Source organism: Pseudomyrmex gracilis, unplaced genomic scaffold (genome assembly GCF_002006095.1).
Source record: "Pseudomyrmex gracilis isolate BER0280 unplaced genomic scaffold, ASM200609v1 scaffold_28, whole genome shotgun sequence".
Taxonomy (NCBI): Eukaryota; Metazoa; Arthropoda; class Insecta; order Hymenoptera; family Formicidae; genus Pseudomyrmex; species Pseudomyrmex gracilis.
The window spans coordinates 639,546-663,387 of NW_018020612.1; the positions used below are offsets into that span (position 1 = coordinate 639,546).

General features: G+C 38.6%; 1 protein-coding gene across 1 annotated transcript in view; it reads right to left on the reverse strand.

Annotated features, from left to right (window-relative positions):
• Positions 1-23,842, reverse strand: part of LOC109852344 (UPF0489 protein C5orf22 homolog) — a 434,876-nt gene that overhangs the window by 139,215 nt on the left and 271,819 nt on the right. Inside the window, exon 5 of the mRNA XM_020423423.1 lies at positions 22,880-23,074. Coding sequence (XP_020279012.1) covers positions 22,880-23,074 — 195 coding nt within the window. The remainder of the gene's footprint in view (positions 1-22,879; positions 23,075-23,842) is intronic.

Consider the following 23,842-nt stretch of genomic DNA (forward strand, 5'->3'; position numbering starts at 1 on the left):
CTTCTCTCCTCTCCCCGGACCGCGATGACCGGCGACGTCGTCGCCGCGCCGTTTGCATTCTGCACTTGCGTCGCGCGATAGCTTCCGCGCCTTTTTACGATCCGCGAAAGACATAACCGACGTTTTATAACCACACGTACGCGAATGCCGAAGGTGCGTCCCAGCTCTACTACTTTTGAAAAATTTCCCCCGACCAGTCTACTAAAAAGTCATGGCCGTATATATCCCGCCGCTTACTCTACTGAGTTTATGATGATGCGTTTTACGCGTTTTGCAGCACAAGTATCCACGATTGGTCTTGGCGATTGAAGAGACGACTCAAAAAAAGAAGAAGGTTACGTTAGAAAATTTAACACTCTCGAGAAACTTCCGTGTTTGGCGACAAGCTATTTCGTCACTTCGGTCAAAATCAGTTTAAATTAGGGTCGAAGTGAACACACGAACGTGAATGCGGGCGCGTAAATTCTTTCAGAAGGGAGAAAAGTTCCCACGAACTGTGCGACACCCGCGACGCGTAGAAGCTTATGAGTCTTCGTATGCAACGAAGTTTCGTCTTAAATTTTATCTCACACATGGTTACAAAGAAAAGTCTCACAATTCTCTTTTTCCTCACATTTTCGTACTGTCACTTTCGTTAACTCGAATGTGACGACTCGAGCTTTTTTTACAATCGTTGCAACAATATAAAACATCATTTACGTTGCTTATTTTTCAAGTTATTTATTAAGTGTATTAACCAAGTTTATTTATTTATTAACAAAAAGAGAACCGCAGCAAAAGAGAGAAACAGTGTGTTATTCTTTAGTTATTATAATATTTCACAGTTTTTCTGATATTATGTTTACAATATTTGGTTAAAACAATATATTTGTCAAAAAATTTTTTAGAGATGTTTGTAAATATGACAAAATTTTTACAACGGGTCAAAAAAAGTTGTCGCAGTAAGATACTTGCGCTGTTAGTTTTCGTGCGATAACGGGCCCAATCTATACCTCTAACTGCAAAATGTGCTTTTCGTCATACGTCAACCGAGAGAGAGAGAGAGAGAGAGGGAAGGAGTATGTGTGAATTTTACGCAGGCGTCAAAGATTGAATATCGACTTTTGTGACTCGGGTCACACGATCCATCTATTACTTCCGTACACATTTATGCACACATCATACACCTCGTTCGATCCGATTGATTCAACGGGAAAAAACCAATGTGTGTCGCCCAGTTATTCTAAATAATTAAACCAACTCTCTGATGCGTGATCTGATCGGTTTTACGCACAAAAATTCTCTATGCGCATTTTACGAAAACAAAAAATTGTCCCGTGTTTATAGCTCAATTCACATCTCGGCGTTTGCGTGTAAATTTTGAATCTATTTTTGCTATTTTCGCTATGCGATTGTTGATGCGCTAGAAAGCAAAATCTTATACAAAAAGCTTAATTAATACAATTAATATACTCTTATATATTGTTTGGCAAATATTTCTAGAAAGAACACTACAATTGCGACACGACAAAACTGACACTTCATTTACATGTTTAAAAGAAAATCTTGGCGCGAAAAAATTGGATATTTTAAATTAGCAGATTGATCAAGAAAAAAACACACGCCGCCGTCCGCTCAAACATATAATACGATGATCAAATAACAAGCGTTTCACGCGAACAAAGACCTTGTCTAACGATATCGTTCGATTGACTCAACAGCGTTGACCGGACTTAACATGTTTAACTACGTACAAATGGTAATCGATGCTATTAATCGGCCGATAATCAAATCACTCAATTGACTTGCCTTTTCCTTTGAGAAGGTCGGATCAATGCCAGTTTGCGCGGAAGTTCATCACGAGTGCGAGCGACCTCTGGCAAATAAATAATTCGCTATTTAGTATTTTAAATTATGTGGCTTTTATGTCACGAAGGTGTCTGCTTACTTCTATAACACGAGAAATATTTTCTATTGAGAGAAATAATTATACATACGTATTTTATTGTCAGAAAGTGAAGCCATTATGTGTTTATGTGCATGTCATTAGATTATGTGAGGGGAAAAAATGGATAATGATACGCTTGAAGCGCGATTGTGACGCGCATAGAATCTTTACAGTCGTTCTCTCTCTCTTTGAGGACGAACAACCTGCAGGAAAAATCAATCATAACCAGTTATGCATTACGTGCTCATAATAATTGCGCTGCGCGCGATTCACGGACACGAACGCGATTGTAATTGGAGCGTCGAACGTCTCTTTTTCTCTTTTTCTCTCTCCCTTATTCTTCTTCAGCGTTTAAGCCACCGAATCCCTCCCACTAGTCGACGCGAGCTGCACCGCCGTCGTCATCTTCCTCTTCGTCTTCTTCCGCGGCAGCGGCATGGCATCGTGTCATTCTTTACCGCCAGGGGCGTCGGTGTTGCCTGGTTAGACTTGGAAGGAAGTAGAGAGGGGAACCGTGTACAGGGCCGCCGCGTGTGTGTCCTCGGCGGACGCGTGTTTCCTCCGCTCGGTGCTCCTCCGAGACGACTCTTCAGTTCCTCGCGGGCCTTCATATGGTTAGGTTTCATGGAACCATGAAACCACTCGCTCGTTTTACGGTTTCGCTATTTTTTTTTGTTCATATCGAGAAGCAATCGAACGAAAAACGTATCGATATCATGTGAACGCGCAAGAACGTCGGTCGTGAATAATATAATTTCTATCACTTTTTTTTTTTATTCGAATTCCAAAAACAAATACTTGAAGATATCGTCGGTGTACTCTGATGATTTGGAAATTAACCGGCAACGTGGCAGTGGTCTCGTCGAGAGTTCACGTGATTAGCCGTCTCATTGAGCTCTTCCTCTCAACGTGCTCCATTTAGCGCGAGGCGGCTAGCACGCTCTCCCATTCGGTTCATTAAGTTCATATTTTTTTGCGACTGAAGGCAAAAAGATAATACGCTGATTGTTCGAACGCTGCTATCGCTTCAACACCAACAGAGAGAGACAGCTCGTTCGTTGTCGGCTGTGATGTTGAAATGCAATACCGTTACTTGCATATTTTTTTTTTTTTACGTATACTTCGAATTCTTTACGTTTCAACGCTTGTATTTTTTGCAGCAGTGCATTATCATTTAAAAACACATACATCCAAATTATACAATTTATCGTATAAAGTAAATTTACATTTTATTATTTTTAAACGACACAATTGTGTAGTCGAGTTCATAAATAAATGAGTTAGTTTTTTTAATTTAATTATTTAATTAAAGTCTGAGGTATGTATTACAGTGTTATATAACTACCGGGCTTCGAAAGTTCTCTTTGCAAGTTATCTCTGCTCGTCAACGCGCGATCGCGGACTTGTTGCCTCCGTCCGTTCGTTATTTCTCGCTCAATTTCAAAATTGTGTTAACACGGAGATACTTGCTGAGATAAGACAGTACCACGCACTTGCCTAGCACGCGTTCAATATGTGAGGAATACGATTTCAAGAGAGAAGCAAATAATTACATCCTTGATACATCTCTCAATATCAAATGTTTCTTTCGCGCAATTCTAATAGAATATTCTATTTTATAATATGTGCAATATGTGTAATATTTTCTAGCTCTTCCCTCTACACAATTATATATCGCACAGTAAACAAGCATATATATTATTATTTCTTAATCCTGACCGTTTTATACGTTTCGCTTTATCAAACACTGACTCATGATGTGTTTCCATTCTAAAAACACATTGACTTTAAATTACTCATTGAAGTTTGTGTGTCATAACTCTTTCTCTTATTTGCTCTTCCTATATAAGGATAATAAAAAGGTGCGTTTTACTCTTCGTGTACGGTAAGACGTGTAGAGGAATAAAAAAATAAGTGTTATATCGACTCGCTATTTTGGAGCTTACGAGAAGCACTCATCCAGCCGAGAAGGACGAAGAAAGAAGAGAAACAGAATGCTAATGAATATGGTAGAGATCCAGCAGCGAGGTATAGAGTTCCTACGTAGTGTTCAGAAAGTAGGAACTTCATACCGTGCTCTTGGACTTGCCGAAAGATCTTCGATTGATGCTCCATGTGTGTTTCCCGACGATAAAAAAAAAAAAAAAAAAAAATGTTCCCGTGACGAGGAAAGGAACTGAGGTGAGAGAAACATGATTGTAAAACATATAGAGATCTGCAGAATTTTTGCATCTTATTCAAAATAAAAAAGAATCGAGAAACGTATAAAAGGAGGACGAAGAAGTTTTCATGTATGTAAGTATGTAAGATAACCCGAAGATATTAAGTACAAAACAGTTGAAGAAACAACGTCATATCGCACAGTATTTTATTGCGATTATTCAAGAATCTGTTTACAGTGTCTCATATTACTGTTAGAGAAACACTTGAAATATAGCAGATAATACAATCGCGTTAGTTTTGCCTACGCTCTCTTTTTTTTATCAATTTATAAATTATTATTATAAATATATATAATATATATATAATATATAAAAATTAATCTTTTTTATAAATAACATAAAAAAGATTAATATATTACTGGAATTTATTTCCACACTTGAATAACCGAGTGCAGCTCGCGAAAGAGCATTTCGGAGGAGCCAGACTCTGGTGCGATTAATAATTACTGATTAATTATCGATTCGTCGCGACATGCCGGACGATCCGCTCACGAGACTTGGTGACCCCACGCGCGGCCTCGGTTTACGCAGCGTAAAATTAACGATTCGATCAAGCTCGCGTCGAACGAAGCATCGAACGAGTCACCCCGTTATGTGAATTCAATTTTGATGATACATAAGTTGTTATTTTGCATTTTAATTTAATTGGCGCAATTGACCAGTTTGCGCGCACAATTTTCCTATTACTATATTTGATCTCTTATTTATTTATTTTATTTTATTTTATTTATTTATTTATTTTTTCTTGTGGAGAGAGTAAATATGTTCTGATATGGATTTATCTGGTTCGACGCCCTGAAAGAATAATTAGTAAAATTTGAGAAAACGGTCACATAAATTTATTCATGCGACTATAGGGAAACGTGGTTTAAAAACGACTACACGTTTTGAATGTAATTAACGCGATTGAACCATAGGATTTTGACGTTTATTAACTTTGACGTCGTTCGCGATAACACGTACGTGACCGGAGAACGTTTACCGCGGCACACAAGAGCATTCTGCGGATTTCTAACGTCAATCGGGAGTTAATTTACGCGGTCGAGTATGACGAGAACAGATTTGCCGCCTATCGGCTTCGTCGTGTCCGCTCTTTATACATATTCTCGGAGCAGGAGAATGTTCTCGGATTGCAATATCAAGCCTGGCCCCGTTTACACAAACACGAACGGCAGATAGCAGGAAATTGCTTCTCTCTCATACCAAACCGTACAATCGATGTATCGCCCGTGTGTATATGCGATAATGACATCGGTTGTAAAAATATTGGCGATTGTATATGTATGGTAAATAAGAGATTGTAATATGTATTGCGTGTATTTTACGGCCGTAAATCTGTATACGAAACCGTTCGATAAAGAACCGAGTTGTAAATTTAAACAAGACTGTTGCGTCAGATTTTATCGTCGATAACCTCACACTGTCTATGAATAAATAAGAAACAGGGATTGTGATAGGCAAGGCGTGTTAAAAGCAACTAAGTATCATAGATAAGTAGTAGATATATATATACAAGTAATGTTACAAAAACATACATACATACATGTATATATACTGATGACACATTTGTGTATATATATTGCATTGTGTCATCAGTCGATAGACTTTATGGAGTTTTGTAGATGTACAATAACAGTTTTTTCCACAAGTGAGATTAATTTAAAAAAAAGTATTATGTACGAATTACTGTGTTTTACAAGTAAGTTTTTGACGAAGAGAAATAATACTTGCACATTAATGAAGCTTTTGATGGAAATACCTTCGAACCACTATTGAAGGTAAATAGTTCTCCACCGGACCGTGTAGCTACCAGTTCTATAATTAAAGCGTACCCCGCCGAAAGCACGCACACACACACACACCACACTGAAACTGTAATATGCACATTCCGCAGCCCTATACTCTCTATTCATTATTAACACCTAACTGTCTATAATGCAGTGAATTTGATACACAGAAATTGTTAACACTGTCATCTGTCATTATGTGAAGAAACAACTAACGAGTATTATTGCATTTCTCTTTTTTTTTGACTTTCATTAATTTAATCTTAATTAATGAGATTATTTTATAAGAACAGAAAATCTAAAGAATAATAGAACGTTTCATTCGTCGTGACAGAAAGACAATTCCATCGATTAGTCCTTTGCGCGAAGTCGAGATTGCCTCATTCGCTTCATATATCTTCTTCGGGGGTTGTTCCGTAGGGGTTCTTCGCTGACAGGCTAGACTCGATATTGGTCTCGATCGATGTTTGCATGTGGTGACAGGATTATGTTTGAGTCACCGAATCAGTGCCACGGCCATTTGTCACCTCGAGATTAAATAGAGAACCAGGCTGTCTTCGAGAAACGGATGGGATACAGAAAACACAAGGGAGTGACTATTAGGCAGTCTCTCTCTCTCTCTCTCTCTTCTCTCAAATCAAATCCCTTCACCTTCCGCCCTCCGAGATATGACGTGAACTTTACGGTTCCTCACAAAGATAAGAGATTTTACGAGTTATTCTGTTTCAGAATTAGCATCACGCTACGACCGACTCGTAAAATACCTTTTCAAAGCAGGAATGTTCAATTGCACGACTTGAGTGTGGTTTTCTGATTTTGTCAGTGTTAATTTGCATCTATAGTAAACATCTTTTTTTTAAACACAATTAAATACATAAAATATGTACCTAAGTAGATATTGTTATAAATAATAAAAACAATAAATAAAAATACAAAAAACATTTTAAAAAAACATCAATAAATAAATCAGATTTACTGCAGTGAGAAATAATTGAAAAAAGTTGCGATAGAAAAAACTTTCGGGCAGAATGTTTCTGAAGTCAAGTAACTTTACATATACAAAACGATTGCCAGCAGGCTTGAGATAACCGGCGCACTCGCGAAAGGCTCTAAAGCTTATCTGGAAGATATGATAAAGGGCCAACCGGTTCAGTCTGGTCGCGCTCGTTCTTGTTCTCGTTTTTCAATATTTTTACGTCGGGGCAACATCTCACGATGTATCGCCTCGTGTCGACTGTACCCGATCTCTCGCGACGCGAACATGCGGTATCCTTTATCATGCAAAAAACCGAGATAGTATTTATCTGAATAATGTCAACTTTTGAAACTTAGCGATAGAATATATTTGCGTTAGATATGTTGCTCAACTATAACATGAAAATTAGTATACATAGAATAGCATAGCAATTTAGATAAATCTATACGTTTTAATCAAATAATTTTATCCGAAATTTATTAATTCCCGAATTATCAGCAGAATCACACGACACAAGTTGATACCACGTGACACACAAAAAGTGACATATAATAAAACATCTGGTTTTGTGGTTCGATTATTTTTTTCGCCACAAAAGTTTTCGAGACGCAAATCCGCACGCTATTTGGCTTTTTTCTGTCCTTTTGTAAATGAACTCGGCATTCAAAATGGAACATTTAGAAAGATGCAAAGTGCAGAACCGCGCAGCATCTGCCCGTTTTTCCACGCGACACGTATGCACACGTACGTGGACGGCCCTGACAAAAATCACGCACGTGAAGGTGGGGTGCATAAATTATGGGTGCCCGCCATGTTTGTCCTATAGCGTGCCGATTGGACGAGCGAAAAAACAGGAATCCATCCCCCGTGTAAGTGCTCCTACACGCGCTCGCTTTTCACCCCAACGACAAAACAACTCCGCTCCGAAATACACCATTTTTTCTGTGACGTTTTGGAAATTTAGCGCTCGAAGTTTCTCAAGAAAGAGAACTTTTCTCGCAATATACGTATATAGTTTCTTGTCAATCCTTCTCTTCCAATAGATACGCCACGTACGTATTATTCAATTGAGAAATCCGGGAAATAGCGTGTGATTCACCAATGTATACATACTCTTATAATGCACTTTTTGTGTAAATGAAAATATATACCCAAGAGTCTATCAAGGACACGCGGACGCGTAATGACGATAAATTGCATGAGACTTGATTTACAGACGTGAAAAAGAGTTAAAAATTAATGGATTCCGCGCGGTATATTGAAACATAGTGTTTCACTATGGGGCTTCTGCAGAAGCTTACACCTGGTGCGGTTGCGCATTCAACACAAATTGCATTTCATTGTACTGTGTGTACGAAGACAGCCGCTTGCAACATCGGTCATCAAACCTCGCTTATAAATGTGAATTTTCATATGCAAAATGTTTCGCAAATAAGAAAATGTTTATCGAGTTTAGCATAAATATTCGCGCGAGTAAAAATAAAATATAGAGAAGTATATGGTTTAGAAAAATTCAACTTTTTGTATTATAAAATTCGGTAAATCTTGTAAACACATTTAATATATCTGACATTTTTGTAAATACGAGCACAGGCAGCTATTGAAGATCGATGATTACGAAGTTAATGATACTGTACTGATATATCATTTTAAAATATAACACATTGTTTATCATTTTTTATCTGAGTCATCGGCATGTAGTGATTTACTTTATCGCTATTGAAAAAATTGTGTCTTAATGGAATAATAATCTAAGTACCTATCAGTATTTGCGTCTGAGTGTGTGATAAAGTTATTTACCATCCTCCCTCCTTTCCCAAAGAGCAAAACGATGACGCGCGTGTATATTTTTGTTTACGGGAATCTTCATAAAAGTGAATACATGTCTCTTTTGCGAAGTCAGCGAGGCGCATTTGCATGAAGGCGGTGTGTAGCGACGTTATCGCGTCAAAGTGTCCGTGCACACGTACAAACAAGCTGTTCCCCCTCGCAGGAAGTTGGCGACTGTGGTCGCGTCGCGCTAATGGAAATCGTAAACATTAATTAGCGGAGTACTCGCGGTCCACGCAGCAAGAAATAGGGATTCTGATTCCGTTGTGGCAAACACTCGGCAGCTAAAAAGCTTCTCTGTCTCTCTCTCTCTCTCTCTCTCTCTCGCGCGCGCGCGCGGATTCTCCTATTCTCTCTTTGTGCCTCTCGGTAATGCGGTATTTCCCGAAACCGTCGATTATGAACGAGGATTCGAGTTCCATCGAGCTATGTTTCGCATATGGTGTATACTGATGAACGATACGGTAGCTTTGATCAACAGGCTTAACATTACGCATCCCGTGGAGCGCGTGCAACTGTACGCTAAGTATAGCTTTTGTTTAAGTGGTTCATTTCATCAAGGTACGATCACAAATTACAAATCATGTTAATGTCATTTTGTTAACTTCAACCAAAATAAATACGTGGTCGAAAATATTCATGTAAAAAGTTTACAAATTTATTGTGCGCCAATATAAAAATATGTGCAACAACAAAAATTACACTCACAATTATTATTACACGATCTATCTGAGTCTATCTCTGTGACTTATTTGGTTTACTAGAAACAAATATTTGTCGTAATTATCTTATCTACGTGATAAGCGCGTAAAAACATTTCTCATTTTCCGTAATTCGAAAATATATCTTTTTTTTTTGCGCCGATGCAACAAGACAAGATTGGTTTGCCGCTCGTTTCTACACGTTTCCGGTAACGTACTCTATCTTCTGTGTATGTGTGTTGCCGGCTTGTCGGGTTTGACCCGTTCGCTTACATTGTCAGCACTTTTTTTATGCGATTGTCTGCGCCGCTATTCGATAAACCTATCATCGTTTACGCCCTCTGACTGACTGCTTCCCGCTCAGATTTGATATAAGGCCTAACCGCAAAACTGGAAAAAGCTCTCGAATAAAAAAAAAAGTTTGTTCAAACGCTGAACCGAACATTCACTTTATCAATTGTTTCAGATATCTCTATTGTTCGTGCGAAGTTTTTTTAACAATTGAAATTGCAGTGTTTAAATTTTTTTACTTCGAAATTTCCGAATTATTGAACAGCAAGATCGGTATCTTTGAGCGATATCTTTTCAGCTTCGAGTTCTATATCTCAGTAATTTTTTGTCGCATCTCATTCTCGTTACAAATTGCTGATCAACAGTTTCACGAAATTTATTCTTCGTCCTAGCACGCCTCCTGATGCATTCGATATGTGTGTATTGTATCACGCGATTCGCGCTACAGGTGCTGCGGATGGCAGCTATCGAGAAGAGATCGAGAGGATCGAAAGCGAGCGGAACAAGGTCCCCTCGATTCAGCGATCCATGAAGCCTCCGGACGCAAGAGGCGTTGTAAATCTCTGTCATGCTCCATAAATCCCACCCTCGATACTTCTCCGGTCCCTCCCCCCCAAGGCTGTGCAAGTGAGTAGGTCCTTTTCCGGCGTTACTATCGCTCTCTCGGACACGAATCTTAAAAAAAAAAAAAAAAAAAAAAAAAGGAAAACATCAGTCGAGAGAAGATAGAAGAAAATCCACAAAAATGCGCAACGCTCGCACGGTATTTTCGATTTTGCGGCAGACGTGTTTCATAAATCCGTATATTACGAGTGGTTTTGTTTTTTTGTTTTATCGCGAAGAATCTCTCTGTACACGGCGTTGCGGAGAAGAAAGAACAGCAGCCTTCCTCGCTCTGTACAAAATACAAGAATAAGCTCCCAGAAGTTGCGACAAGTTAGACAATCAAGTCCAAGTTGAGAAAGAGAAAGAGAGAAAGAGAGAGACCGTTCTTTCCTTGCGGTTTAACGCGTCCGTCTGTACATGAATTCTTCAAATTTACTGTGCTGCAGCCACGAGCACGGTAGACGAGATCCGGTTTTACAGCGGTTTCGACGGACCAAGTGCGCAGGAAGCTAATTATCTTATGATTATCTGAACGGATGTCGATGCAGTAACTTGTGGTTAATAATATTCAGCAAACTATGAAAAAAGAATTTAAAGTGAGTTTTTCCTTTAATGCATATTGCATTCAAAGTATTTATTTCGTTGTTTTACTTTTATCTCTGCTAAAACGTGAAAACTTAAGTTTTGCATACATATATGAAAATCAGAAACAAAAAAATAATATGTAAATGGAGATCTTTCCTCTCGAAACTCCGCCAATATCCGAGTTTGATCGGCGCCTATAAACAGGTTAATTACAAACGGAAGCAAACAAGTACATAAACTGCTCTAAACTACGGAAATTGATCGCGTTATTCAGTCTCCGCTTAGAAGCTCTGCGATACTCTTGGACGGTTCTCTAAAGAGAATTTCCATATCTTATTATAAAAACAGACGTAGATGTCGATGCGTCTTAGAACATCGTGTCAAAGCTATTTTTTATCGTGTTTTTTATTTTCTAAGTCTTCTCATATGCGGTACTTTTTGCTTCTCTGGTGAAATACCGTCATTCTTTATTTATAAAGAATGAAATATTCAAATTTTGTTATTTTCAACGAACTTTGTTTCTTAAACATAAAAATTACACGATGAATTAGAATATTAGCATAAAAATAAAAACCAAGAAAATTCTTTTATTATAGTTGCACACACACACACACGTTTATCTGGAAATAAAATCCTTTGGTTCTCATGGAATTTACAATTAATAGGAAAAAAGTGTGGTGCTGCTCACATATAGATAATGGAAAAAATCGCGCGCGCCACCGAGAGCGCATGCGATTGTAGTTAATGGGAATATCCCGAGGCACTTCGATTTCCGAGTATTAATTGGGAAAGCTATATTCTGCATTTCCACGTATTATCCAGTAGAAAAGCGCGCGGCTCTTCTCCGGCAAAATTTTTTTTTCTCGCCATTAGTCCGAAGCTAATTACACCTTTGGTCGACGAACAAAATTGCGTTTCCTATAAATTAAAATGGCCGTGTGCGCGACACGGCAAGATATTTTTCGAGCGTAATAAAGCGAAATATATGATAAAGGCGCCGATCCTTGCCTTTTCCTTTTCCTCTGAAATTCCGACGAGAACGCGTATCGCGTGTAATATATTACGTAAAGATTTTTGTCGTTATTCGTAATAGAAAATTCAGAGAAGATAGCTTATAAGATGGCTTCATGTGGCTATTAAAACATATTTATTTTATAAGCCTGGAATCTCATTTGGTAAACTACGAAGCGCGCCATTCAATTAGTTTCCTCATGCTCGCCGTCCGAAATAATTGCTTATCGACAGAGCTGCTTATCTGGCCGTCACCAAAGGCAATTATCGTTATATCAGAGAGGTTATATTTAACGCAAGCACACTCGCTACCCATATACGGATAGATCGGCTCAGAAACGGTCGGCGTTCCGCGCTTAATGCTCGAGACAGAACAGTTCAAGCGCTATTACAGCGCAAACTCAGCGACACCTGCGCAAATCTACATACCGGATCGACGAGTGCTAGGTCTGGCCTTTGCATCGGACTGATATACCTGGACGTATGTATATAACATGTATATAACATACGTTATACAAGGTACCACTTTCAAATCGATCGACCTTGTGTCACTCTGCCGGCGCCTTCTTCTCGAATGATCTCGGAGAAGTCGTCGGTGTTTGCGCGTGCTGAGGTTTACGTGATATTCCCATAACCATGCGAAGCCGAGCAATAATTAAACGAACTTTTAATCGTGTCTTCTTCGATATACGTGATATGCGATAACGTGCGTTACTAAATTTTTATACATGTGTGTATATTTAATTTGTATTTTTTTAGGCACAAAATAGCAACTCCATGATTGACTCTAAACATAATTTCTTTGAGACAGTATAATTCAAAATTTTTCTAGTTTGGCACGATTTAATAAAGTTTTTATTAAATTTCAACTGAATAGTTATTTGTGCAATGATTCGTGTGTGCACGCGTGTATGTGTATAGGATGGAATTAACTCTAATGAGCCGGAGATTGAGAAAGAGTTGAGCAGCGCCGTTCCCTTAGAACTAAAACGACGCGCGTGGAAGATAAGTTTGTTCGCCCACACAAGTGTCTATCAATAGCTTCTTTCGTCAGGTCCAACAATGTTAGATCATTACATGTTGTGAATTATGCGGTGAGCACACATATGCGTCGAGAGAGAGAGAGAGAGAGAGAGAGAGAGAGAGGGAGAGAAAGAGTGAGAGAGGAAGAGAGAATGGCCGGCATAAAATCACACTTATGAAATAGTCGTAGTAATGGAAAGAATGATATCATCAGGAATGATTTATCGATATTAAAAACTATGTGTTTCTTATGTAACCTTCGGGAACTCGAGTGAGTGTGAGACAGAGAGAGAGAGAGAAACTCGACTTTATCAAATTAAGACTTTTTACGGAAATTATTAGAATTTCACCTTGAAGGTCATGCAGATATTTGCAGATAACTGTGGTTAAATAACAAATCAAAAAAAATTACATTTGTATGCCAATTTGCAGCATACGAGCTATCTTGCACGACAACATATTGCAAGGTAATTTATTTTTTTTTCTCCTCTTCGAAGTCACGCAGTTCAAACGGAGCGTGATAAAAATTTTGGCTATACGAGAAGAAAACTGTTCGGCAAAACTTTGCATTTCCGTTCGTAAAAGGTCATCGACTCCCATTGTCGGACACAATACGGTACGCATGGTGTTTTCGTTGCAACAGTAGCGGGTTCAATGCGCTCTTGCATTCTGTGTTACATACCACCTGTAAGGGAGGTCATGCGCTTATGCGTCGAGCATATCGCGGAACCATGTGCTCTGAAAATTGACGGTGTTTTCGCGGGAGCATCAATTACGTGACCATGGAAGATCGGGCGGTAAGGGGAGGGAGTTGACGGAAAAATGGTCATATATAATACGCGAACGTATTTGTATGACCACGTGTGCGCGTGTGCGTACCCGGTGATCGAAATCAACCGTGCTCGATGCTTGCGACATACGGTCCCTCGGAGTCATTGACATCAAAAGTCGTGTCACGGTGTGCGTTCAATTGGATGTCCAGTGATTTTAGACTTGCCGTTGATTCGTCATTCGCGCCGAAGTTATTCGCAAAAGTCTATTCGAAACGATTTCGCGCGGAAGATTGTTTATTTATTTTCATAATTTCCAGAGATACTTTATCGAGCCGCTTACCACAACGACGATTATGTCAGTAACTTAACAATAAGTGCATTCAGCGATGCACACATAATAACTGATTACATAACGGCGATGTTACTTTTATTATGCGATAATCTCATTCATTACGAAACGTAACGCGTTCCTCCGCGCAACATCGACTATCGATAATGGGCCGATTGTTGGAGAGGGGAACATAACTATCCTTGCAATCAGCATGGAATTCGCATTACGCGTTGCGGCAAGACCGAGATTCCCAAGACGACTTATCTTGCGCGTAATCAAGACGCTTTTCAAACGATACTCACGTCAGTCTTTGAATCGACAAACAGAACGATCTTCTCTCTATTCTTATCTATGACGTCGTCGCTCAAAGTCATCAGCGATCATTTAACAAAAGGTGAAATAGTCCGTGTCTTTAGTCCCGCGCGCTCTTTCGATCGGATTTGCATAATCAATATTTAGAGATATCTCGAGTTCGCAATAAAAATTTGTTTTTTTTTAGATTATTAATTTTTTTCTTAATGACACTCAAGTTTAGAATAATTTAAAATCAACCAATTGAAACTCCATGTGCAAAATACTGCAATAGCGTTGATTAAATGAAATACGATAATTTGCGCCAACAAAACACAATATTTGATTGTGACTCTTCCAAACAGTCGTGCAACAAACGCATAATAAATTGTAATACAATACCTGCGGCTAAAATATCGGACACATACTACATCAGTCTTTTCCGACCTCGATAATTCGCAGAGACTCAAGAGAGAAAGCGGTTCGCTTCACTTTGTCACAGAGTTTTGGCAAGTGCGTCGCTATCGGAAATAATCGCTGTCATGAAAATGTCGTTCTGTGTCACGACACGTATCGCTCTAGATCGCTCCAGACCAACAAGATCGATAGCACGCGCGGAGTCTTGTATCACGTATTCGTGCGCGTTGACTTTGCGACATGTAAGCAATTTATTTATAGAACAAATGTACATAGACTACGCAACCGTAGTTTATCTTACGTTAAATGCAGCAATAAAGTATAACTATATAGAGTCACTTTTCATTGTAACTTGTATAGTTTTAATCAACGTGTCATCGAGAGACGCGCGTCTGTACATCTATCAGGTTATAAGCCAAAGTGCACATAATCTCGATAGTTATAATTTCATATACAAAAAACTCTTGCATTTACGAAAAATATTGTAACTTTTTGTCGGATTTTTTTCTATAAATTTAACAAATAGAAAGATCATTAAAAAAAGATAAAACAACTCGAGTGAATTCATAACTTTCCTCTGTCGATACAATTAGTATTGTAAAACTTGAAAAAAAAGTAATTTTTGATGATCAGAACAAGTTAGATCGCGTCGTTAATCCGCGGTATATCATAAATCGTTATTCAATTCTGCTAACAATCGGTTGAAATCTATACGTGCGCAGTTTCACGCATCGCCACGTAAAAGTGCGACGATGAGAGTTTCCATTGAAACGACGCGACTTCCGATGCCATCATATGGTGTGTCGAACGCGTGACGCGTCAATACGTAACGTTATCTAACATGTGCGATACGATCGCATTCATTTCATCTAGCGCGCACGTAAATACGTATGTGCGCGCATGTACATACCGGTAAGAAAAAGCACAGTATTGTACTTCCGCGCGCAGAGGGCAAGAACTCTTTACATGCTGAAAAGTGCAAACACGCACGACCGTATGCGCGCCCAACGACGTTTACACCTTTTTAAAAGTAATGACCACTGTCATCGTTTCTGCAATTGTTCGACGAAAGGGCAATAACCTTTGCCAGGCTCATGAAGTGTACTGAATGCTGGTCGTTGACATGTTGGAAAATTTCGTTACCCTCTCAGCCGTCGTATAATTTGCCCCAGCCACATATATTTCGATATTCGAGGTGATCGATAACCAATTATATCGTGTGTCTAAACGAAAATATACATATATGTATATATATGTATATATATGCTCGTCTACGGGAATTTTATATTCCAGAAAGACACATGGAAAGAGGAAAATACTACTGTATATGTAGAAGAGACTGGGGCTAATTCAGTCACATCAGGTTTGTCACACAAGTTGTATCTTACCAAAAAATATTTTTCTTTGTAATATGAAGTTGCTATTCATATTATATATTGTGATAGTCACGTGTATGCGAATTTTACCAAAAACATGGCATTTATTTATATTATCAAAATTTTTTTTGTATTTGCTTCCCTCTCTAACAAGCTACGCGATACATTCCTTTTACTTTAGATATTACTAAGATACAAAATACATTTTCACTATTCTATATAAATAGTTATTGTATAGATATTTATTTCGTATTTTAACAAAAATGGTTAACTGCCATAGACCGGCGCTAGATGTTTCTTTTTTGGTTTGTGGATGGGGATCGGCGTGGCAGCTAACGTGTTAATATCTAAAGTAAAAGGAATGTATCGCGTATATTTGTAAAGGAGGAAGTAGATACAAATAAAAATGTTATCATATACTTTGGTGAAAAAAAACTTTTATATTGAAAAAGAAAACATAAAAGTTTGCAAACTAGAAGTTAATTACTATGACACTTCATACGCATGTAGCGCCTTCTGTTGAGTGAAAAGGGTGCGATGGACTGTAACGATCTGAGATCACAACTTTACCCTTCAACCCTATTAAGAAGCAAAGACACCCTCAAACCAACCCTCTGTGTATCCCACCACTTCCTCCCCCCGCCCTTCCAGGAGTTTGCGCGTGACCGTTTAACGATCCGCGGCCATCTTGGACGCATGGCGTCGATGTCGCTCGTCACGTCACCCAACGGGATTGCGGCTTCTCCGGAAACTGCAAAGGAAACCTTCGTTCTTATCACTCACGATAGATGGCGATGTTGGTTCTTATCTAGTTTTTCAAGATTTCGCCGGGTGTAATAAAAATACATACTGTAACTCGTTTGCAAACACCCCAAGTCAAAAAAAACTCTACATCTTCTTATGTGTAATTAAATCTACTAAATGTACTACATGTTTCAATATTTGCTTGCATATAAGACATTTATATGTACAAAAGAGTATCATATCATATTTCCGATAAAAAACACAAATTACTATAGTAAAGTACCATTATTTCCTTATTTTTTGTAAATATATTTTATTTATATACTCTTTTTTACTGAGGTTTTGTTCAACTTCCTCCCTCTTCGAGTTATAGCTCTTGTAATAAACACTAAGTATTTTAGTTAATCGAAGATTACACGTGGGAACACGGAGGCAATGTTATTAAAGAGATCTCAGACCGATTTTAACGTGCTGTAATTTCAGCAATTCATTATCGTTGGTGGAATCCGGATGAAAGAGAGGGAGAAAAGAAAGAAAGTCACGGCTGTGTTACACGAAGCGCATAAACGGCACGGGAGAAGCACAAAGAGGCACCTCCTTGCGTTTATCGATCTAATTGTCGGAGGGCTTAATTGCGGGGAATGAGAGCGCCGACCTTGAAGAGGATCGCTACCGCGCTGCCACCACCTCCGCCTCCACCCAAGTTGGAAGATCCTGAGACTTCCGTGAGAGGAGGCAATTACGAAAGTGACCTACCTCAACAAAATTCTCCTCCTACGCGAACCAAGCGCCTTGTTAATGAAGAAACGTATCTGTTGCACGTATCTTGGTCCATATAGAATATAAGTAAATATCAGCTGTACTCAATAGAGATTTCTTCTCTTCCTCTTCGTCTTCTTTTCTTATTTATTCCTTTTGAACATTATTTGTATTCATACAGTGATAAAAAAATATATCGAAGAAGCATAGTTTATGAATTTATGTTTGATACGGTGATCACAAATAACTAATGTTAGTATGACTCTTTCATTATTTTGTTAATCTCCAAGCTATACAAAAAAATGTAAATATTAATATATCTCTCAGTTTTCATAAAACAAATAGGGCATATTTTGTTTTATAATTAAATAAAACAATTTTGCCTACTATAAAATTTAGAACGTTTTAAACTACACTTAAGACGAATATTCAGCATATTAATGCGGAATGTCGACATGAGTTGAAAACTTGAAATATGTATATCGCGGCAACGGAAAGCCCGCAGAAAAGGCTTGGAGTTGGTAAGAACGAACAAGAAATAAGGAGACGGTTTCAATTCAAAAAGTCAGAGCAACTGCAGACGCGCTGAGAAAGAGAAATCTTGTCTCGTAACCGGTGTGTCTCCTTTGATGGGAAATCCGTGAAAAGTCGAGATTGAATTATCCTACCGTCGTCGCGGGGATAGAAGCGGACGTAGAGAGCAAAACGAGAGAAAAAGAATCACGGACGAGTACAGAAAGATATAGCGCGCGCGTGCGAGAGAAAGAAGAGAGATAGAGAAGAAAAAGAGATAAAGAACGAAAGCGACGAGTGAGAGAAAGAGAGAGAGAGAGAGGAAGAGGAGGAAGGGGGAAATGAGAGAAAATAAAATATACGCCGGCCATTGGCGCGACTTCGTTTCGTACATTTTATTTGAGCCAATTGGATTTATTTATGCGGGTGGCCCAGGGTTGGGAGATGCACGAGAGAGGCTGTACGAGGCGGAATGGCGCACGACCGGTAAAGGAGTTTCCCTCTTTTTCCCACTTTGCCACCCCACCACGCCCTTTCGCTGTCCGGGACTCCGCACTTTATTGTATATTTAATTCCTTGTTGTTTATCTCCGTCCCGCGCGTTCTACGCGCCGTATCTCGTGCAGATTTAAACAGATATTCAGCGGCAGCAGGGTGCTGTGTAGAATCGAGAGAGACGGCAGGAAAGAACGCGAGAAAGAAAGCGAGATGAGAATAGGAGAAAACAGGAACAATAAAATGTTACCAAAAGGACATATTATTGCTCTTTAAATTTTGCTTCTTTATCTTCTACCTTCTAGAAGCTACGTAGTCTCGGATTTTCGTACGACTTGCAACTAACGGAACAAACCAGATGAGTAAAATTGACGAGTATCTTTGAAAACGTCACATATCACGAAATTATCAAAAATCGAGTTTAGAATATCTGTTTTTTAACACACATACTTGTACAAAAAGTAGCATTTTATTTAAAACCTGTTTCCACAGAGTGACAATATCACGGCAGGTGTGTGTAAATACGTATTGGACAAAAACACATACCTACCATATACAATATTACCAAGAATATTCTGTGGTTGTACAACTAGATCAATCCAATAAATTGTCTAGCGGAATTGGTAGTCAGTATAGATATATACATGCAGGATATAGGTTGCATCCGCGCTTTTGAAACTATGAGTGTCAATTTAGCTCGAATGAATCTCACGCATAGTTAAACACAATATATATTTGCTTATATGTAACAAACTGTAATACTCAAATTGCATACTTTTTTTTTCTCTCTCTCTCTCTCTCTTTCTGTCTATTTTGTTTACAAATATAAAATCCCAATATTACATACTCACGAATTGTATTCCATCAAGCTTTCTTTAAAATATTTTGATTTTTTTTAATGATTTTACGTGAAGCAAAAGTCAATGACGATAATTTCCAAAGAAAGAAACGCGTCCGTAAAAAAGTAAAAGACTTAGGAGCTTACTTCCGGTTCGTTTAATCGTGCTACTATCCGCCACTGCATTCTCACGCTCATCTACATGCACGGGGTATACATCAATATTCGAGGCGGCCGGAAAAAGGACCCCGTTTTGCATAACGGACCCCCCGCTCGTGTCATTTCTCCTTTCGCAGGGATCCCAGTGGGACATCGCGTGGCAGATCCTGAGAAAGGAGTAGCGTAAAATACGCGCTCCGTGGGTCACCCGTCCAAGTCTACGTGTCGATGAATCTAAACGTCGTCGTTGACGCTCTTAAGAATTGTAATGCGAAGCGGTTTGTAAAACATGCCAAATAGAGCATAAACGCGTTCGATCAGACTTTCGGACTACTCGTCGTTAAAGAATTTTGCTATATTCGTCGTAATTGTATTACACGTGTGACAAAACGTTTCTTAACTCGTGTAAACAAAAAAAATCGAAATAAATCTTTAGAAATGTCTGTGTTTCAAAGATATGAAATTATAGATAATTTCAAATAAAAAGAATAATGGAATTGATAAGAAATAAATTTTAATCGTGAACGCAGGCTATTGCGATTTTCTCACAAGAAATTGACTCCATTGCATTCAGCTTCTTTTGTGTGTGCGTGCGCGTATATAGCATATTATGTTTTACAAAAGATCGCGCAGACTATGACGCGAGAGCGCGGTGTACGTATGTAACCCGGAGGAAGAAATGTGGGTTGCGTAAAATTTAAATAATTCAGGAATGACCCTGACCCTGGTTAGGCCGCGGGGTGACCCGCAACCTGCGATTACAATCACAATGCACCGTCGAGTTCTCAGGGTAAGACAGGTAGCGCCCGTCTGACCTGCATACATTAAATCGAAATCATCAGGTCTGCGTCTATATATGTATAATCCAAACACGTAAATGCAAAAAAAAGAAAGAAGAAGCATATAGCCAAGCAAACTACAGCATTTCTATGAATGACCGATCTTTCTACGCACACGTACACAAACTCGTCAAAGTTATGATATTACTCAAATATCTTTATTTCCACTTCCACTTAAAGATAATAACTTTTGCTTAAAGAAAATAACGGAAAAAACTATGTTAACAAAAGAACGATTGAAAAAAAGTAAAAAGTTCACTTTTTTGAAGCAAAAGCATTTAAAACGAATATTATAGACTTCGAAATAAATTCAGGATGCAATGATGACATAACCAGTTGCATCGTTCTCTTGCGTTGCGTCATTGTCATCATGCTTGAATGCAGAAACTGGATTTATCCGACACGGTACGCATAATCCAAGAAGTAACGAGTATTTAACCAGCGCGCATTTAAATGTCCGATAATCCGCAACATTAACATAACTGTGAGCAATTTCGAATATCAATGCTTGAGAGTACGTTCTGCGCTCAGGAATACACCGATCGGCAATGAATCGGTTCTCCCTTCTACATGCATCGCTTATTTTGACCGTTGGCACCGTCAAGATCTGCAGCGACTCAAAGAGAACAATGTACGTATAAAAATGGAACTTGCTTCTTTTCTCGCGGAACCGATTCATTGCCAGTTAATATACACATCGCAAGATTGAGTCGAGATTTCACGGTAAGAAGCTGAATCGTTTGGCATTTGAAATTAATAGTTTCAAATGCGTGTAAATAATAATTCTGAAATGATACGCGAATTGTAAAGCGCAAATTTATAAAGAAATTTAAATCAGCTGGACGAGGGGAAATCTTTAAAATATTTTTGATAATTTTGATAGAGAGATAATACATATACTATATATATACTATATATAAATGTTCATGTGTATATATATATATATATATATATATATATATACACACACACACACTTATATACAGTGCGTATGTTTATCTATTATCACAAATCTGTTAATAATTTATTTATGAATTCAAATGACATACTGTTGCACTCTAATGGCGATGCAATTAACATTTCCATTTCGCCAGCAAAATTGGTTATTCCACATTCAACGCATGATGTTAGTTACCATAATCCGGTAATTAAGTAAATACAGCTACAAACGCGACTAGCGCTATTCACGAAATTCAGCTGATTTAACAATTATAATATACACATCGCAGCAAATCATATTTCATTTGTAAAAATGCAAATTCACGAAGTACGTAGTCCGGCGAAAATTAACAATTTATTGTTATTCGGGAAAGACAGTAATAGCAAAAAAAATTTAAACAATTTATGTAAGTATCATTTATGATAGTAAAACTCAATAACATGAGCACCTTGAGATTCAATTTGTTATTGAATTTAGATCGGGAGATAATCTCTGAGACTGTTCCATGCATCGTTTGGTTTAATAGCAGAGAAAATTTGTCCGCGGTTACTGTCGGATGAGTATAAATCTGGATTATCGTTTATCAACATCACCGTCATTTTGCACATTACGAGCAATCTGGGAAATCATAAAATGTCTGGAAACATTTCGAATCAATGACCACGTCTTTGTAAGCAACGACGACTATAGGAATACTAACATCGGCCATGCATTAAAAATGTGTATTTACACAAACCAGATTTACAATTTTTTTTTTTGACGTTTTATAATTTAAATAACAAATAATCCCACGTCTATGTCTAAAATTTCCAGAGATTAGTAACGTAACAATTCGAGTTAACCGCGTATCTCGTTTTGATTTGAATTGAATCTGAAATATGTTATTTCGTCAAATAATAATATGTTATTCACGAAACGCTAATAGAGCGCGCGATCGAAATTTATTAACGAGCGGTGGCGCGGTCGGGGCCGGAATTAGCGTTCTCGATGCTCGGAACTAAACAGCCGAAGGGTTGCAAACTGGTATGCAGATGAGCCGAAGTGGTCGACCCCGGAGGCGGATGTTGGCAGTCTGCAGCTACGTAGACAATAGGACAGTGCCATTATGTCCGTCGAATCCTAAAACCCCCATAAAGTCGTTCTTCTCTGTCTATTATTCCGCCGGTGGCAGGCCACATTGTGTATCCGGCTTGCCACGGGACCTCCAACCATTGTCGGTCCATCTAATTATTCGCAAATCTTCCGCTTGTTGTCGGTAGCTCTCATCCTCTCTTCTCCCTTAACTCGCTAAAATTTCATCGCTTCTAAAGCCACTCGGAGTTCGATCGTGATTTGCGTCGTCGTATTTTGATACTTTCTCGCAAAATCCAATGTGTGTTCAACGACCGAATGTATTTTTCATTTGTTTAGTTTTGTGTTTACTAATAATTTAAAACTTAAACTTACCTCAGGATCGTTCGATTCCGCCTTTTCGTATGTAAAGAGAGGAGCCAGCTTGTCGTAGAGATTTACGCGCTCGTGAAGATCTTTGAATGGGTTTTTGGTACTGAAAAAGTCGAGATCGATGTCTAAGATATAGGGAATATCTTTCTCAGGGAGATATTGGCGCAGCATCGAGCTGACGGCGGTGAAGTCATCCTTCTGCAACATAAATATCAAACGTAATGCATATTATTAATATCACTTTAGCGCTTGTTTATATTTTACGTAACATATTTACAGCATCTTAAATATGTCTCCGTGCTCAAATATTTTCGCAAACGTAGTACATCTCTGTAATTTTAATTATTGTGTTTTCAATTACCAACAAATAAGCTACGAATTAAAATATTTTCAATTGCAATTGTAATAATTTGCGTACGTGTATATAAAAGTGAGTGAGTTGAGAATGTGCGTATATGTGTGTGTGTGTGCAGTCTTAGAAAGGTGAGATATTCATTGTATTTTTCATCGTCGACACAGTCACAGTGCCATTTGTTACTGAGAGCGAGGTTATTCATTGAAAGTTATCGTGTGGCAAAACAACTCGCTCGGTTTCTGCGAAATTGCAGCGACGGACGTTGCAGTACTTTCTACAATTCTTTTTTTTGTTCGCTTTTTTCGCGCGCTGACATCGGTAGCGCGAGAAACATTAACGATAATTATCAATAAAACGATCGATTGACGACGTTGTATCGAGTCCGCGATCCAATTGCGGTTCAATTTTGCAAACGAGATCTCGCCATCATAGAGAGAGAGAGAGAAAGAGAAGACAAACGGGGGAGGCCGAACAAACGTCGAGGAGAGAGATCGGCGACGTGCGCGTAACCGTTCATATGAACTGGATATTGTTCCGTGCACCGGGACAAAACGCGATGTTGCCCGCGCGTATAGAGGATTTTTTGTGACGCGCAAAAAACAATGACTGCA